Below are 16,542 nucleotides of genomic sequence, written 5' to 3' on the forward strand. Positions count from 1 at the left end.
GACTCGGTACAGCTGATCTGCCAACTTCTGTCTATAGCATCCGAACAGTTTGGTCAACACACTAATATGACCCCTTTGTGGAAAGGTGAGAGAGACTCTCAAACACGTACATGTCGATTTTTTTGCGCTAGAACGCCCACAGGCCTCTGTCGAAAGAGTGTGCAAAGCTGTCATCAAGACCAAGGGTGGCTACTTTGAAGAATCTAAAATCAAAAATATATTTTGATTTGTTTAACACTTGTATGGTTACTACATGATTCCAAATGTGTTATTTCATAGTTTTGATGTCTTCACCATTATTCTACAATGTAGAAAATTGTACAAATAAAGAAAAACCCTTGAATGAGTAGGTGTGTCCAAACTGTTTTTAACTTCAAGGGGTCTTGAATAAAAGGTAAATAAAATAAAAATTGTTTAAAAAAATGTTTTCCCTTTATGATGATGATCTGGACCTGTTAGTTGTAGATTTGTGATTACCAAACTGTGATTTTAATTGTGTAAAAAATTTAAAAAAATTCGGTTAGAGATTTTTCTTTAAAAGTTAAAGATCCCAATTCAGTTTAAATGTTCACACCCCTAGGTAAAACACTGATTAAGTAGGAGGCTAAGTGGCCAGCAGATCCTGGGGCCATCGAAGGACAGGAACACTGGAATTAATTACACCTGCAGATAGAGCCATGGGCTATTTGTCTGTCTGTAATCGTGCAAGGTTAGGAACTGTGGTCTGCAGAGCACAGCCAATAGTCTGTGAACAGGTTTAAGAAATCTATGAGCTCTGCCTTAAAGTAACTACCCAGTGTAAATCTCACTTTTAAAACTCATACCCAAATAATTTGACTCATCCTATACTGATGTGTCCAAGGCATAAATTGGAGAAAAAAAACTACAAAAAACACCTCAAATGTGCATTTCAAATTTCACATGCCTCTAATGAGACGTTTAATGGAAAAATAATGAAAATGGCATAGTGCCAAAATGACTCATGTTTTGGCCTGTACTGTTTGTCACAGACGGAAGACTGGACAGAGAAAAGGAGGGAAGAGGACAGGAAAGGAAATCCAGACTTCCTCATCGCTCTAGGATACAAAAACGGATAACTCTGTTGATAGCCTTGTGTTTGAGAGAAGACTTTCAGAGGCTGGAGTTATTCTCTCCACTGATTGGATTGGTCATGGGTCACCGCCTTGGGTCACCGGTGCACAGACCGATGGGTCAATTGGATGAAAAGCCTTTAGGAAACGTGGAATTAAAGTTTTGAATGGCGCAGGGGATGCAGTGCACTCAGAAAGTATTCAGACCCCTTGACTTTTCCCACATTTTATTACATCCTTATTCTAAAATGGATTAAATCGTATTTTTCCCTCATTAATTTACACACAATACTCCATAATGACAAAGCAAAAACTATATATATATATATATATATATATAAAAATATAACATTTAAATAAGTATTCCAACCCCTTTACTCAGTACTTTGTTGAAGCACCTTTGGCAGCGATAACAGCCCCAGGTCTTCCTGGGTATGACGCTATGAGCTTGGCACACCTGTATTTGGGGAGTTTCTCCCATTCTTCTCTGCAGATTCCCTCAAGCTCTGTCAGGTTGGATGGGGAGCGTCGCTGCACAGCTATTTTCAGGTCTCTCCAGAGATGTTAGATCGGGTACAAGTCAGGGCTCTGGCTGGGCCACTCAATGACATTGAGTCTTGTTCCGAAGCCACTGCGTTGTCTTGGCTGTGTGCTTTGGGTCGTTGTCCTGTTGGAAGGTGAACCTTCGCCCCAGGAGAAGATCCTGAGCCCTCTGGAGCAGGTTTTCATCAAGGATCTCTCTGTACTTTGCTCCGTTCATCTTTCCCACGATACTGACTAGTTTCCCAGTCCCTGCCTTTGAAAAAACATCCCCACAGCATGATGCTGCCATCACCATGCTTCACAGTAGGTATGGTGCCAGGTTTCTTCCAGACGTGACACTTGGCATTCAGGCCATAGAGTTCAATATTGGTTTCATCCCGACCAGAGAATCTTGTCGTCATGTGTCATGTGCTGAGGAGTGGCTTCCGTCTGGCCACTCTACCATAAAGGCCTGATTGGTAGAGTGCTGTAGAGATGGTTGTCCTTCAGGAAGGTTCTCCCATCTCCACAGAGGAACTCTGGAGCTCTATCAGAGTGACCATTGGGTATCTTGATCACCTCCCAGACTAAAGCCATTTTTCCCACGATTGCTCAGTTTTGCCAGGAAGCCAGCTCTAGGAAGAGTCTCGGTGGTTCTTCCATTTAAACTTCTTCCATTTAAGAATTATGGAGGCCACTGTGTTCTTGGGGACCTTCAAAGCTGTAGAAATGTTTTGGTACCCTTCCCCAGATCTGTGCCTCAACACAATCTTGTCGTCTCGGAGCTCTACGGATAATTCCTTCGACCTCATGGCTTGGTTTTTGCTCTGACATGCACTGTCAACTGTGGGACCTTATATAGACAGGTGGAATCCACTCAGGTTGTAGAAACATCTCAAAGATGATGCACCTGAGTACAATAGCAAAAGGGTCTGAATACTTACGTAAATATAACACATTTCTAAAAACCTGTTTTCGCTTTGTCATTATGGGGTATTGTCTGTAGATTGATGAGAAAAAAACATTTAATACATTTTAGAAGGCTGTAACGTAAAGAAATGTGGAAAAAGTCAAGGTGTCTGAATACTTTCCGACTGCACGGTCTTTGGCGTGTTGTGTGACTTTGGGGTGACATCGTCTGAACTATTTGTCACATTGAAGATATATGATTGGAAAGCAGCTTGCATTGCGTTTCTTGTATTTTCATCTAGCTAATCTCAGAGGGTGATTACACTCGTCCAGTCTCGCTGTGACATTTTGTGTTGGGATATTTTGAGCCAAAAAATATATTGAGGGGGGCTGAACCTGAAAGATGTAAGATTTGAAAGGAGCAAAGCATTGCGTCCCTGTTATTTTCATCTAGCTAATGTCGCAGGCTGATCACACTCACCCAGTCTCACTGACATTTTGTTCTGTAATATTTTGAGGGGACTGAATCTAATAAACACAACATTGTCAGAGACTCGCAACAACATATGCACAGGCAAAGTTGAAACTCTATGCAGGCTAACAAAATGCTTTCCCAGCATTTAAATAGACTCGCATGATTTACTAGAGTAGGAGCTTTGGAACATAAAGGACTGGGATAGTTCCTTCTCATCTTGGTCTGTGTACCCTGTGAGAAAGACAAGAGAGCGAGAGAGAATGAGATGGACCGAAATCTATTATAGCTGCCAACACCTTAGGTGCTGAGGGACTGTCTAGCTCATTGATCCAGAGCCCTCCTGAATCCTCTTACTGGCAGCTAATAGACAGCTTGTTCCTATGGGCCAGTTACTGGTAGCTAATAGACAGCTTGTTCCTATGGGCCAGCTACTGGCAGCTAATAGACAGCTTGTTCCCATGGGCCAGTTACTGGTAGCTAATAGACAGCTTGTTCCTATGGGCCAGTTACTGGTAGCTAATAGACAGCTTGTTCCTATGGGCCAGTTACTGGTAGCTAATAGACAGCTTGTTCCTATGGGCCAGTTACTGGTAGCTAATAGACAGCTTGTTCCTATGGGCCAGTTACTGGTAGCTAATAGACAGCTTGTTCCTATGGGCCAGTTACTGGTAGCTAATAGACAGCTTGTTCCTATGGGCCAGTTACTGGTAGCTAATAGACAGCTTGTTCCTATGGGCCAGTTACTGGTAGCTAATAGAGAGCTTGTTCCGATGGGCCAGCTACTGGCAGCTGATGGCTCAGACACACAAATAGCATTTGCTGGCTGAGATTACTTAGCACTGCAATGTAATTTGCACACCGAATTTACATGTAGAGTCACATTATTGTCCTGTTGAAAGGTCAATTCATCTCCCAGTCTGGTGGAAAGCAGACAACCGGGTTAGCTCCATTAAGTTTATTTTTTATCCTGAAAGACTCCCCAGTCCTTAACGGTTACAATCACACACAACATGATGTAGCCACCACTATGCTTGAAAATATGGAGAGTGGTACTCAGTAATGTGTTGTACACTTTGTATTCAGGACAAAACGTTAATTTGCCTTGCCACTTTGTTTGCAGTATTACTTTTGTGCCTTGTTGCAAACAGGATGCATGTTTTGGAATATGTTTTTATTCTGAACAGGCTTCCTTCTTTTCACTCTGTCAATTAGATTAGTATTATGGAGTAACTACAATGTTGATGATCCATCCTCAGTGTTCTCCTTTCACAGCCATTAAACTCTGACTGTTTTAAAAAGTCACCATTGGCCTCATGGTGAAATCTCTGAGCGGTTTCCTTCCTCTCCGTCAACTATGTTAGGAAGGATGACTGCATCTTTGTTCAAATAAAATGTTATTAGTCACATGCGCCGAATACAACAGGTTGCCTTACAGTGAAATGCTTACTTACGAGCCCCTAAACAACAATGCAGTTAAAAAAATATATGGATAAGAGTAAGAAATAAAAGTAGCAAGTAATTAAAGAGCAGCAGTAAAATAACAATAGCGAGACTATATACAGGGGGGTACCGGTACAGAGTCAATGTGCGGTGGGCATCGGTTAGTTGAGGTAATATGTACATGTAGGTTGAGTTATTAAAGTGACTATGCATAGACGATAACCGAGAGTAGCAGCGGTGTAAAGGGGGTGGGGGGGCAGGCAAATAGTCCATCTTTGTTGTGACTGGGTGTATTGATACACCATCCAAAGTGTAATTAATAACTTCACCATGCTCAAAGGGATATTTAATGTCAACCCATCTACCAATAGGCACCCTTCTTTGTGAGGCATTGGGAAACCTCCCTGGTCTTGTTTTAAGATCTCTTAAATATGCCTACAGTTTCAGTTTCAGACCTGAGGGACCTACTGGTTCCATAACTTAAAAGCATGTCTGACATGTATTGGGGTGCACAATTGTGGATTGATTTAAAAACCAATAGAACAATCTTAAAATTATTCCAAACCTCACAGGCAACTAGTGCAGCGACCTTAAAACCTGTGTAATGTGTGCTCTCTGTCTGGTCTTGGTCAGTACCTGTGCAGCAGCATTCTGTATGTTTTGCAGTTGACCAGTGGCTTTCTTGGGTAGACCAGACAGGAGAGCATTACAGTAGTCAATTTTGCTTGTAATAAAAGCATGGATGAGTCTCTCTGTATTCACTGCTCAACTAAGGGACCTTACAGGTAATTGTATGTGTGGGGTAGAGAGATGAAGTAGTCATAAAAAATAAATGTTAAACACTATTATTGCACAAAGAGTCCATGCAACTTATTATGTGACTGGTTAGGCACATTTTTACTCCTGAATGTATTTAGGCTTGCCATAACAAAGAGGTTGAATACTTATTGATTCAAGACATTCCAGCTTTTAATTTTGAATTAATGAAAATTTGTAAAAAACATAATTCCACTTTGACATTATGGAGTATTGTGTGTAGGCCAGTGACCCAAAAATCTGAATTTAATCTATTTAAAATTCAACCTGTAACAAAACCAAATGTGGAAGAAGTAAAGGGGTCTGAATACTTTCTAAAAGGCACTGTATGTCTGAACCGCCGCTGGGAAGTCTCTCTCGCTGTCTGTGTTCTGCAGTAGGATGGATAGAGTGTATTGACCACAGCTGTGTATCTTGTGTTAGTGGGCGTTGTCGAAATCAAAACCCAACCCTCAAGTCATGACAAACTCACTTACAAAACTCTGTTTTGGACGAGACTGACCTTGTGACAAAAATGATCCCATTTACACTTTGTAGTACATGTTTTGACAGTAGAATAAATGTTTGACTAATATCAAGGCCGTTTTCTATCAGAGAAGTTGTTCATTGTCTAAAGAAAGCTCTATTTTTTTCATACCCAAAAAGCCTACTATTTAGAACACAAGAATGGGTATTCAGACACGGCAACAGTCTCTTCCTGTTGCGGTCCCGCTACTGCCAATAGGCTACGTCACAAATGGCACCCTATTCCCTATATATTGCAGTACTTTTTGAGCGCTATAGGCCATATAGGCCCTGGTCAAAAGTAGCGCACTATATAAGGAATAGGGTGCCATTTGGAACGCAGACCTTGTACAGCAGCAGATTACCTCAATACTAGGCTGGCTAACTGACACGCAAAATCACAGGTGTCCAGTAGAAAGAGCCTGAACAGGCAAGGAAACAGACCATGGCCATCACTTTAGGTACTGACTGTTAAATCACCTCCTCCTAAAGACTAATGATTCCAATCTTTTCCTCAGAACTGACAGTTAGTATTCCTCCAGTGCATCCTATTCTCTCTAATAGTTACTGTACTGCTGGTAGATGTACATCACTTCCTCAAGTCAGGCCCTATCATTCTTATACACATTAGCTAGGCTTGAAGTTTATGCTGGATGTTATCACAGCATAAAAACGAACCGAGTCAGGCTAATGAGAATAACGTTATATCATAAGAATTTGAAACATGCCACGGTAATGGCTTTTGATACAGTCATCATGCAGTAAATGACCCTGGCTGGCTGTGGGTGTCATCGGTAGCTAAGTAAGACGTTAGTTAGCCAGGGAACCACCTGAGGAGGACGTCATGGGGATATCAGAGCTGTTAACTACACCTGAATCACGGAAACAGAAGATGATGAGCGAGCCAGGGAGAATGTGCGTGTGTGCTTGTACCTGTGTTTCCGTGTGCCTGTGTGCCTGTGTGCCTGTGTGTGCGTGCGTGCGCGCGTGCGCGTGTGCGCGCGTGTGCGCGTGTGCGCGTGTGTGCGCGTGTGTGCGTGTGTGCGTGTGTGTGTGCGTGTGGTATAAGGTATTGCAACTGTGACGTCTAGGAGACGAGCAACCGCACAACAATAACATACTGTCGCCTTTCACAGTGTCAAATCATCTCCCTCGCCGTCAATTTAATCAATAGTTTTGAGCTCAGGGCCTAAATCGAGTGGCTGTGACACTACAAACTGAATCCATTCGAGCGGTACTGTATCTCAGTGTGTCAAAGGGGAAGAGAGGAGACGGAAGATGTGACGTAGGCGTTACGCAGAGAGATGGGTTGGGTTGTGACTCACAGTGGCTTCTGATAAGAGAAACACCAGTGAGACACAATCAAGGCCTCGGGGTTGACTTCATAGTCACTTCATGTCTCCTGTCTGCAAATACATTAGAATATTACCATTAAGATGCAAAAGGCACGCTCCTAAAAAAAAAAACGGTGGTATGTGCTGGTCATAAGTCATATGAAAAGATTTAACACATCTTTAATAGGCCTAGGTTTGGAATTTGAAACACCCAATGACTTTTTGACAAGGGATCTTAAATCTATCTGGAATTGCAAAGCAAGTTCAATGCATAGCACATTGTTCAACACCATGGCTCTCGGGTCAAGCACGTGCCATTTATCAAAGGAAAACCATTGGGATTTTCAAGCAAGGAGCCCTGCTTCATAGTGAGCCAACTCCCTCAGGAGCAATACATGACAATACCTGTTAGCAGCAGACCACCACCACAGTAGAATGGGGCCTCGTTCAGAGAAATCACAGTTTCTTTGGTTCAATAACACAAGGCTTAGCAAAGTTCACCAGGTCAAACCGAGTGAGATTTATCCTACATTCTCAGTTCTGCCGTCTACCAACCGGAAGGTAGGGCTGATGGCATTAAACTCTCACACAATTGAAAGTCCCCTCCTTTCAAGAGAAGACTGTGTTCTTTCAGTAGTAGAGATGAGAAAGTCGGGAAATAGAGTGGCATGGTTTATGCTTAGTTTACAGAACACACTGTGCTTGTTGAGATCTTAGAAAGAACCTTAAGGAGCAGGTAAGGGATTTTGAAAGCGCTTCGCAATCGCTACTTCCACATTGAATGGCAATTTCCACTCTTTGCATACTTTTATGACGTACAAAGCTCCTTTTAGACTAGGGCTCCCATGTTCTCCTCCCCCTGCAGCAGTATCCATCTCCCACTCAGAGCAGGGGTAGGAGGGTGAACGGTGCTTTAAAGATCCACTACTAGTTTAAGAGCGGGGGCGTTGGGACCACAGAGGTTCATTAAGATGGTCACTGATATCAGTCTGAGCTTTAGGTGCTTGTGTTAAAGTGATTAGCGACTCACCTTTAATGTTCTCGTAGGGGCCCAGCCAGTGCCGTCGATAGAGTGCTCCCGCAACAAACTGGGAAAATAGAAACCAGAAGAAATCAAAATCTCCATCATCACGTCGGAAATCCTGGGGGCAAATCACAATATAAAAATAGCCTACTACTAAAGTCAGACCTGTTCCCCCATGACATTCTCACCTGTGATATTTATTGCTCTATAAATGATTGGATGTCCCAAATGAAAGTCAGCCAGCCAGGCATCTTAAAATATCTGCTTTTCTTGACCTTTCATGTGCTGTATGACTAGATGTCAGTGTGTTATCATAAAGAGATGTATTTTTACAGCAGCACTCGTGTATGGTCATTAGCTGCTCTCCAAGGTTCTGAGAATAACTAGAGACTAGTCAGACATCAATTCTGCCTGTAAATGTTTTCCTCTCTCCAGCCCCAGCATATATATCTCACACACACAAAAAAACAGCTTGACCACTGCTGGGGCTCCCGTGTCCACTAACCACACTTTGGAATCTGTTCATGTAGTCCACTTCTGAATCGCCATCCTTTAAATACACACACAGAGGATGAATAGCCAATCAGTGTTTGGCAATGTGAGAAAGAGTTCATTACCTCAAACAGATCTCCCCCGTCTCAGCGATGTTGGGGTGCCATATTCTGGTCTGACATTTCACTTTGGGAGGCTGGGGGGGAGAAACATGGGACAGATTAGGATTAATCTCGTCCACCAGCCAGCTCTCTCTTGAGCCTGAGGAAGAGGTTAAGACACATTTTATCACAAGGTTTGATTGGGACAGTATGGAACACATAGGTTTGCCTGAGGAAAACCAACCTCCACAAACCAACAAACCAAGATACAAAGCACAGCATAGCTCAGGAGGAGACATACTTTCATATGGTTCGGAGATTCTTCAAAAGAAACCCTTGTATATTTTCTCCCCCAGACTGAACCAAACATGAAAACAAAAAAAAGCAGTGTCTTCTTCTTTAACATTGTTTATTTGATCATATGTCAGCCTTAGACCTCATTAGTGCTCCTCAAAACTGTGAGAAGAGGGTGGCACCGTGAGAGAAAAATACATCGTTATACACACAGTATAGAGAGAAATAGAAGCGTTAGTCTGCAATAGTTCATCAAAGAGGTCTCTAGAAGACAGAGTCCTAGGAAATTTGATAAGAGGACAACACTTTGGAAGTGTTTGGACTCACATTGGACTTGACTTTTCTTAAAATACCACTCCCTGCTCCAGTCAATTTCCCAAATCTTGCCTTTTTTTTTTACCGTGCACAATGATATATTCCATAAGAGACATTGAATGAAACAACTTGCTAAATCACAACTTTTGCTCCATCTTGTTTTTGTTTATCATATGTTAGGTTGTCAAGCCTGTGAGAAAGGCAAGAGTCTCGGGAACTTTAAGCAACTACTTTTCCCTAAAGCAGCCTTTGCCCATTCTCTAACGAAGGTGAACTAGATAGGGAAAGATTCATGAAAAAGTGACCAGTTGACCAGTGACCAGTTGATGTGCAGTGCAAACGTTTTGTCTGAAGTCCCAAAATGGAATTGAGATAACCAAAATTGAAAGCCCAGTTTGCTATAATGGTCAGATGTGTTGAGTATCTAGGGGCTAGGCCTAAAAAAAACTCATGTTCTTTACGAGTCTCTTTCAGGCCGTTTATTAGCTCTCATAAAAAGGCTGGTAAATCCATACAAAGCCTTTACTGCCTGTCTAATTAGCCTCCATTAAGATAAGGCACAGAGCACAACGTCTTTGTATAAACAGGCTGTAAATTCACCATTAAGATAAAGCACAAAGTGTAAGGTCTTCGGTAGGAACAGGCTGTAAAGCACAGAGCGTAAGGTTTTGGAAGAAATAGGCTGTAAATTCAAAGCCTGGACTGTTCCTGATGACACACAGGAGTGTGTGCGTGTGTGTATTAAGACGAGCAGTGTGGAGGTGAGATAAAACGGCATCCAGGATGGATGGGTGGCATATAAACAAGGAAGAGAATGGCGGGATGGAGGGAAAACTAAAGGCTGAGACTGTTCTGTGTTGGGCTGTAACTCACCCTGCATCCCTGCCACCTCCAATTCCACGCCAGGCTGTTTACCGAGAGGACCTGTACTCACTTTCTCCTGATGGAGCTGTGGACGGGAGGCACACTGGGAGAGTGTAAATTACCCACAGTGCTGCACAGCACCAGGGTTTTATCTCCACAGAACTTCTGGGTTAAATCCAAAAGAGAAACCTATTGACAAGGGCTCTGCTCAAAGGTGGTGCACTATGTCGGGAATAGGGTGCCATTTCAGACACAGCCCTGGTATGTGTTGGCCATGGGGACATTCAAATGGGAGGGAGGATCGGAACGATTTCCTAAATCATGACCCTGAGCTGTTCTAATTTAGGTGGACTGTATGATTGTAAGGCCTCTGGTGTGAGTGAGTTTTTTTTTTTATCTGGTCAGTTCTTAATAATCCAGTCGCACCATATAAATATTAAGCCAGTGAACGGAACCACATCACACGGTTTCCAATTAAGTTCCACCAACATTCCAAAAATATATAAAACTAAGAATTAGCCATGGAAATGGAAACCACTAAATGACGAGTCCTCCTCTGCATCCCTCATCACCTGTTCTCAGTGTTCATTAGCACCTCCATCGGACCCCACACCACGCACGCACAAACACATAAACCCACAATTTCTAATGAGACATGACAGGACCACTTACCACCATGTTGTAAGCTTCAGGGACGTTTATTTCAAACTGGAATTTTCCACTCTGATAGTAGCCTTCATCTGCAGATGAAGAGAGCGAGAGAAAGAGGGAGCGAGAGAGAGACAAAGAGAGAGAACGAGAAAGAGAACGAGAGAGAAAGAAGAAGAGAGAGAGAGAGAGAGAGACAGTGAGCAGCAGGAGTTTAGCCGGTGGAATTCCCAGCAGTCTCCTGGGGGACCTGTGTTGTCTATCAGCAGGAAGGTTTGATGGCGGGGCCAGGCTCAAGTCACTCTAGTCTAACGCACTGGTTGAGCAACCATGTCCCAGTAATGAGCTGTTCTCTAGGCACTGTCTCCAGCGTACAGGGTTGTCTTAGAGGTCAATAATTGGGATGACGTCCAATAAAATCCTGTGTGATCCTGAGCCATGATGGGCCTGTGATTGAGAGATGGCTATAAGACCAGAGCTGTTCCCTCCCTCCCTAACCCTGATCCGACCTAGGCGGAAGGAAACGGACTGCTAGGTCTAATTAGCAGCAGCTTGACACCAGACACACTCATTACGAATCAGCATTGGAACCCTTCTGAGAAAACACAGGTTCTGCTCTGTTAAACACATCTTAAGCCCTTAAATATTAGCTGCTTGCTTTAACGACTTTTAATATGTTGTGCAGCCTATTAGTGCACGCATGCGCAGGCTCACACCGCACACAAACACTGGCTAGGCTATATGGCTTTTAGAATGTGTACAACCTTAGAGTATAAATAAATAATTGTGAAATAACAGAGCAATCTACCTGGGTAATAAAGCATCGACCAATGGAACATCTTCGAACCTGGAAACTTGGAGGTGTCTCAACCTAAACAGTTTCCTAAAAAGCTATAATTGCCCCAGAATTTCAGGTTAAGGCAGATTTCCATGCAATTTCTGTGGGATATGGAGGTTGGCTGGTTCAAACAACTTCAGTCACTGTGAAATCACCAAAGTATGGCTGATGAGTCAGAGTCAGAGTAGGCGTAGAGAGCAGAAACACTGACTGGGGAGTCCGAGCCAAAAAGAAGCCGCTGCATCGCCAGGCCATCTCCTGGCGGAAGTAGCCAGTGTGCTGCTGGCATGACGGCTACAGAGAGCCCTCCTCCAGCTGCACTGGCACATGGGTACAAGGGGTAATAAAGTGCAGAGTGCACAAATGGCACAGCAAAGATGCCAGAAGTGAACGGGGTCCAGGGCCATGTTCCTTTCCAGATGACACTCCCACACATCAGTAGAAGCCTACCAGATGCCTCCACCGAAGATTCCATGCAGTCAAAGATTGTAAATAACAAGAGCTTTTTTAATGACACTTAGCACTTGGATGTTGTGAAATGCTCTTACATTTTTGGTATTAGTCCGATTCCTTATATAAGCATCTACAGAGAGAGGGACTTGCTTGATATAAAATAAAACCAACCAACACTGTTGCATTTCACAGAGCGCTGAATCATCTTTGTGAACATTGAATGCCATAACTTTTCCATGTCCAGTTATTCCACAGCCTTGATACCGTTGGCCCTGCTCCTTCAAACCCATTTCACTGAGATGTAGGGTGGGTGCAGCAGAACCAGAGGGATCGAATGTCCTGAACGAGCGATCAGCCCCCGAAGCCTATTACATTTCTACAGCCTGGCCCACTATCAGGAGAATAGGCTGTCTACTGAGCCTGTGGAGCATAAAGGACCCTGCTCTAAAGTCTAGCTGAAAGCCGATCTAGTCTCTCGCAGCACGCATGCACGCACAGGCAAACACACACCTTTCCAACGTTTTCCCTCCTGCTCACCTCACAGAGGTAGGCTATTAGGGGGCGGTCTTCTATCTGGCGTAATCCCACTTTCTCTCTCCAGTCCCCACACCAATCAGACATCTTCACACAGCTCAGGTTTGATGGAGAGATTGAATTCCACACACTATTTTAACATGGCGAGAACATAGAGGTGTACAGATACGACTGGGTAAAGAACCAGTCCTTACCTTTACACCAAGCTACATCTTCCAGCATATTTTCTCAGTCATCTCACAGAGGTTAAAAAGCCAATCCAATTCCTGGCCTTTAAGGTGTGATGTCTGCATTTCCCTTGCAGATTTAGGACAATATTCTCATACGCCTATTTGGCATAGGGTTGAATAATGACATACAAAATGCTGTGAGAACGAGGATGGCATAGACGCAGGCCAGGGGATAATAATACTGTGGTCTTTGCTCTGCTCTCTCCATGCCTACTGCGTCCTAATAACTGCAGAGGGTTCTCACTGAAGGAATAGTTAGGGCTCCTATCTCACAAACCATGTTTCTTTGGGTAGTCAGAACAGGACGCTTAGCCTCACCTACCAGATGAGGATCTCTGTGCGTTAAGTAGAACAGGTAAATTATTACACCGTTTTTGAGCACCGTGAGTAAGCATTTAGAAGAGTAAAAAAAGTGTCACCCAAAGTACTTCTGAATACATTTTTTACAAGGCAGAAATCTAGCCTAGGTTTGAAGTAGGCTAAAGTGTGGATTCGGACCATGAATGGTATAGCAGTGCAGGCTCATACCATGGCCCAGGTATATCATCTTCAGATTATGTCCGTGTTTGACAAGCAGCTGAGATTAGTGCCAGCCAGTCTGACTATAACATAATGGAAAAACAACACCCAAGACGTTCCAGATTTGACCCACAATGCTCTCTGTCCACTAGGAGGTCGAGGACAAACCACCCACCTACTGTCACAAGCTAGATATATAGTGCATTCGGAAAGTATTCAGACCGCTTCAAGTTTTCCAAATTTTGTTAGAGCCTTATTCTAAAATGGATTAAATTGTGTATTTTCTCTCAATCTACACACAACACCCCATAATTAAAAAGCAAAAACAGGTTTTTAGAAAATGTAGCAAATTTATACAAAAACCCCTGAAATATCACATTTACATAAGTATTCAGAACCTTTACTCAGTACTTTGTTGAAGCATCTTTGTCAGCGATTACAGCCTTGAGTCTTCTTGGGTATGACGCTATAAGCTGTATTTGGGGAGTTTCTCCCATTCTTCTCTGCAGATCCTCTCAAGCTCTGTCAGGTTGGATTGGGAGCGTTGCTGCACAGCTATTTTCACGTATCTCCAGAGATGATCAAATGGGTTCAAGTCCGGGCTCTGGTTGGCCCACTCAAGGACATTGAGACTTGTCCCGAAGCCACTCCTGCATTGTCCTGGCTGTGTGTTTAGGGTCGTTGTCCTGTGGAAGTTCAACCTTCGCCCCAGTCTGAGGTCCTGAGCACTCTGGAGCAGGTTTTCATCAAGGATCTTTCTGTACTTTGCTACTTTCATCTTTCCCCTCGATCCTGAGTAGTCTCCCAGTCCCTGCCGCTGAAAAACACCCCCATTGCATGCTGCCACCAAAATGCTTCACCGTAGGGATGGTGCCAGGTTCTCCAGACTTGACACTTGGCATTCAGGCAAAAGAGTTTAATCTTGGTTTCATCAGACCAGAGAATCTTGTTTCTCATGGTCTAAGAGGTGCCTTTTGGCAAACTCCAAGAAGCTGTCCTGTGCCTTTTACTGAGTGGCGGCTTCTGTCTATACACTACCATAAAAGGCCTGATTGGTGGAGTGCTGCAGAGATGGTTATCCTTCTGGAAGGTTCTCTCATCGCCACAGAGGAACTCTGGAGCTCCTTCAGAGTGCCCATCGGGTTCTTGGTTACCTCCCTGATCAAGGCCCTTCTCCCGCGATTGCTCAGTTTGGCCAGGCGGCCAGCTCTGGGAAGAGTCTTGGTGGTTCCAAACTTCTTCCATTTAAGAATGATGGAGGTCACTGTGTTCTTGGGGACCTTCAATGCTGCAGAAATGTTTTGATACCATTCCCCAGATCTGTGCCACGACACAATCCTGTCTCGGAGCTCTACGGACAATTCCTTTGACATCGTGGCTTGGTTTTTGCTCTGACATGCACTGTCAACTGTGGGACCTTTTATATAGACAGGTGTGTGTCTTTCCAAATCATGTCCAATCAATTGAATTTACCACAGGTGGACTCCAATCAAGTTGTGGAAACATCTCAAGGATGATCAATGGAAACAGGATGCACCGGAGCTCAATTAAGAGTCTCATAGCAAAGGGTCTGGATACTTATGTAAATAAGGTATCTGTTTTTGCACAATTTGCATACAATTCTGAAAACCTGTTTTCACTATGTCATTATGGGGTATTGCATGATGAGGAAAAAAATGTATGTAATACATTTTAGAATAAGGCTGTAACGTAACAAAATATGGAAAAAGTCAAGGGGTCTGAATAATTCCTGAATGCACTAACTTTAGTGACAGTGCGGTACCTAATCAGGCGACACAAAGGGCCTTCATTCATTATGGACGTGTGTAAACGGAGAGAAACCGTCTTGTGGCTAATAGTAAAATAGGATGAATTAGTAATGGTGGGCACAAGGATTATCAGTCTTTCCATCAGGGGTTAGGCCAGGGACAAGACTAACTATCCAGAGCAATCATATTCTTCCGGTTTAAAAATAGCTAGATATTGCAACAGGCTGCATAGAGCAACAGCTGTTGAGAGGAAATGACTGATACTGAAGCCGTTGAAGAACTAATTTATCTTGTGGACTACTGAAAGATCATTCCAGAGGAACTATCCACACAGCAAGTTGGTGAGAGGCTAAATCTCCTAAACATATAATATTACAATAAAGAGTAGCCTAATATTAACATTAACTTTACAAAGGAGATATAGGTCTAGTCTAATATTCATGTTGGGCAGGCATTCCTGTATGGCAGCATTGTCAGAGACAAAAGCCTATCGATAAATTATTTTTAACACCCCAAACTCAAAATGCCACCCTTTTGTTGCAATTTATTTGAGAGTTTTTTGGGGATATTCAAAATAACTACTAACTCCACTTGGGGCAGGGTTGCAAGTACTGGCTAGCATTTTGATTTACCCATGCGGCAGCTTAAAGATGCATTATAAAAGGTTTTGTATAATTTCAGTCAGTAGTTTTGAAATTAGCGCTCACTAGTCAAAACAGGTCCCCGAAAATGTTGTTACAAATTCGTAACATCATATGAATTGCAAGATGTAAGCGTTTAAGATCCTATTCAATCTCCTTAACCAAGTCAAATAGCTAGTGTGGATGGACTCAGGATTTGTAAAAGCATTATGTAACTACTAGGGCACTTAACTATAAACAGCACTAAATGTAGATTCAAGTTTGTGAAATAATCAGTCTAGTGATGGGAAGTTCAAATCTTTTTACTGACTCTGATCAGAAATACCTTATTTACATAAGTATTCAGACCCTTTGATGAGACTCGAAAGTGAGCTCAGGTGCATCCTGTTTCCTTTGATCAACCTTGAGATGTTTCTACAACTTGATTGGAGTCCACCTGCGGTAAATTCAATTGATTGGACATGATTTGGAAAGACACACACCTGTCTATATAAAAGGTCCCACAGTTGACAGTGCATGTCAGAGCAAAAAACAAGCCATGAGGTTGAAGGAATTGTCCGTAAAGCTCCGAGACAGCATTGTGTTGAGGCACAGATCTGGGGAAGGGTACCAAAACATGTCTGCAGTGTTGAAGGTCCCCAAGAACACAGTGGCCTCCATCATTCTTAAATAGAAGAAGTTTGGAACCACCAAGACTCATCCTAGAGCTGGCCGCCTGTCCAAACTGAG

The 16,542-nt window shown here is 43.1% G+C and overlaps 1 protein-coding gene across 1 annotated transcript in view; it reads right to left on the bottom strand.

The window, feature by feature from the left end:
• LOC120058312 (NEDD8-conjugating enzyme UBE2F) overlaps window positions 1–16,542 on the bottom strand; it is a 97,390-nt gene that overhangs the window by 29,852 nt on the left and 50,996 nt on the right. The window contains exons 5-7 of the mRNA XM_039006880.1: window positions 10,854–10,921; window positions 8,733–8,803; window positions 8,122–8,179 (exon numbers count right to left, since the gene is read on the bottom strand). Of these exons, the coding sequence (XP_038862808.1) occupies window positions 8,122–8,179; window positions 8,733–8,803; window positions 10,854–10,921 (197 nt within the window). The remainder of the gene's footprint in view (window positions 1–8,121; window positions 8,180–8,732; window positions 8,804–10,853; window positions 10,922–16,542) is intronic.

This window comes from Salvelinus namaycush, chromosome 13 (assembly GCF_016432855.1).
Source record: "Salvelinus namaycush isolate Seneca chromosome 13, SaNama_1.0, whole genome shotgun sequence".
Taxonomy (NCBI): Eukaryota; Metazoa; Chordata; class Actinopteri; order Salmoniformes; family Salmonidae; genus Salvelinus; species Salvelinus namaycush.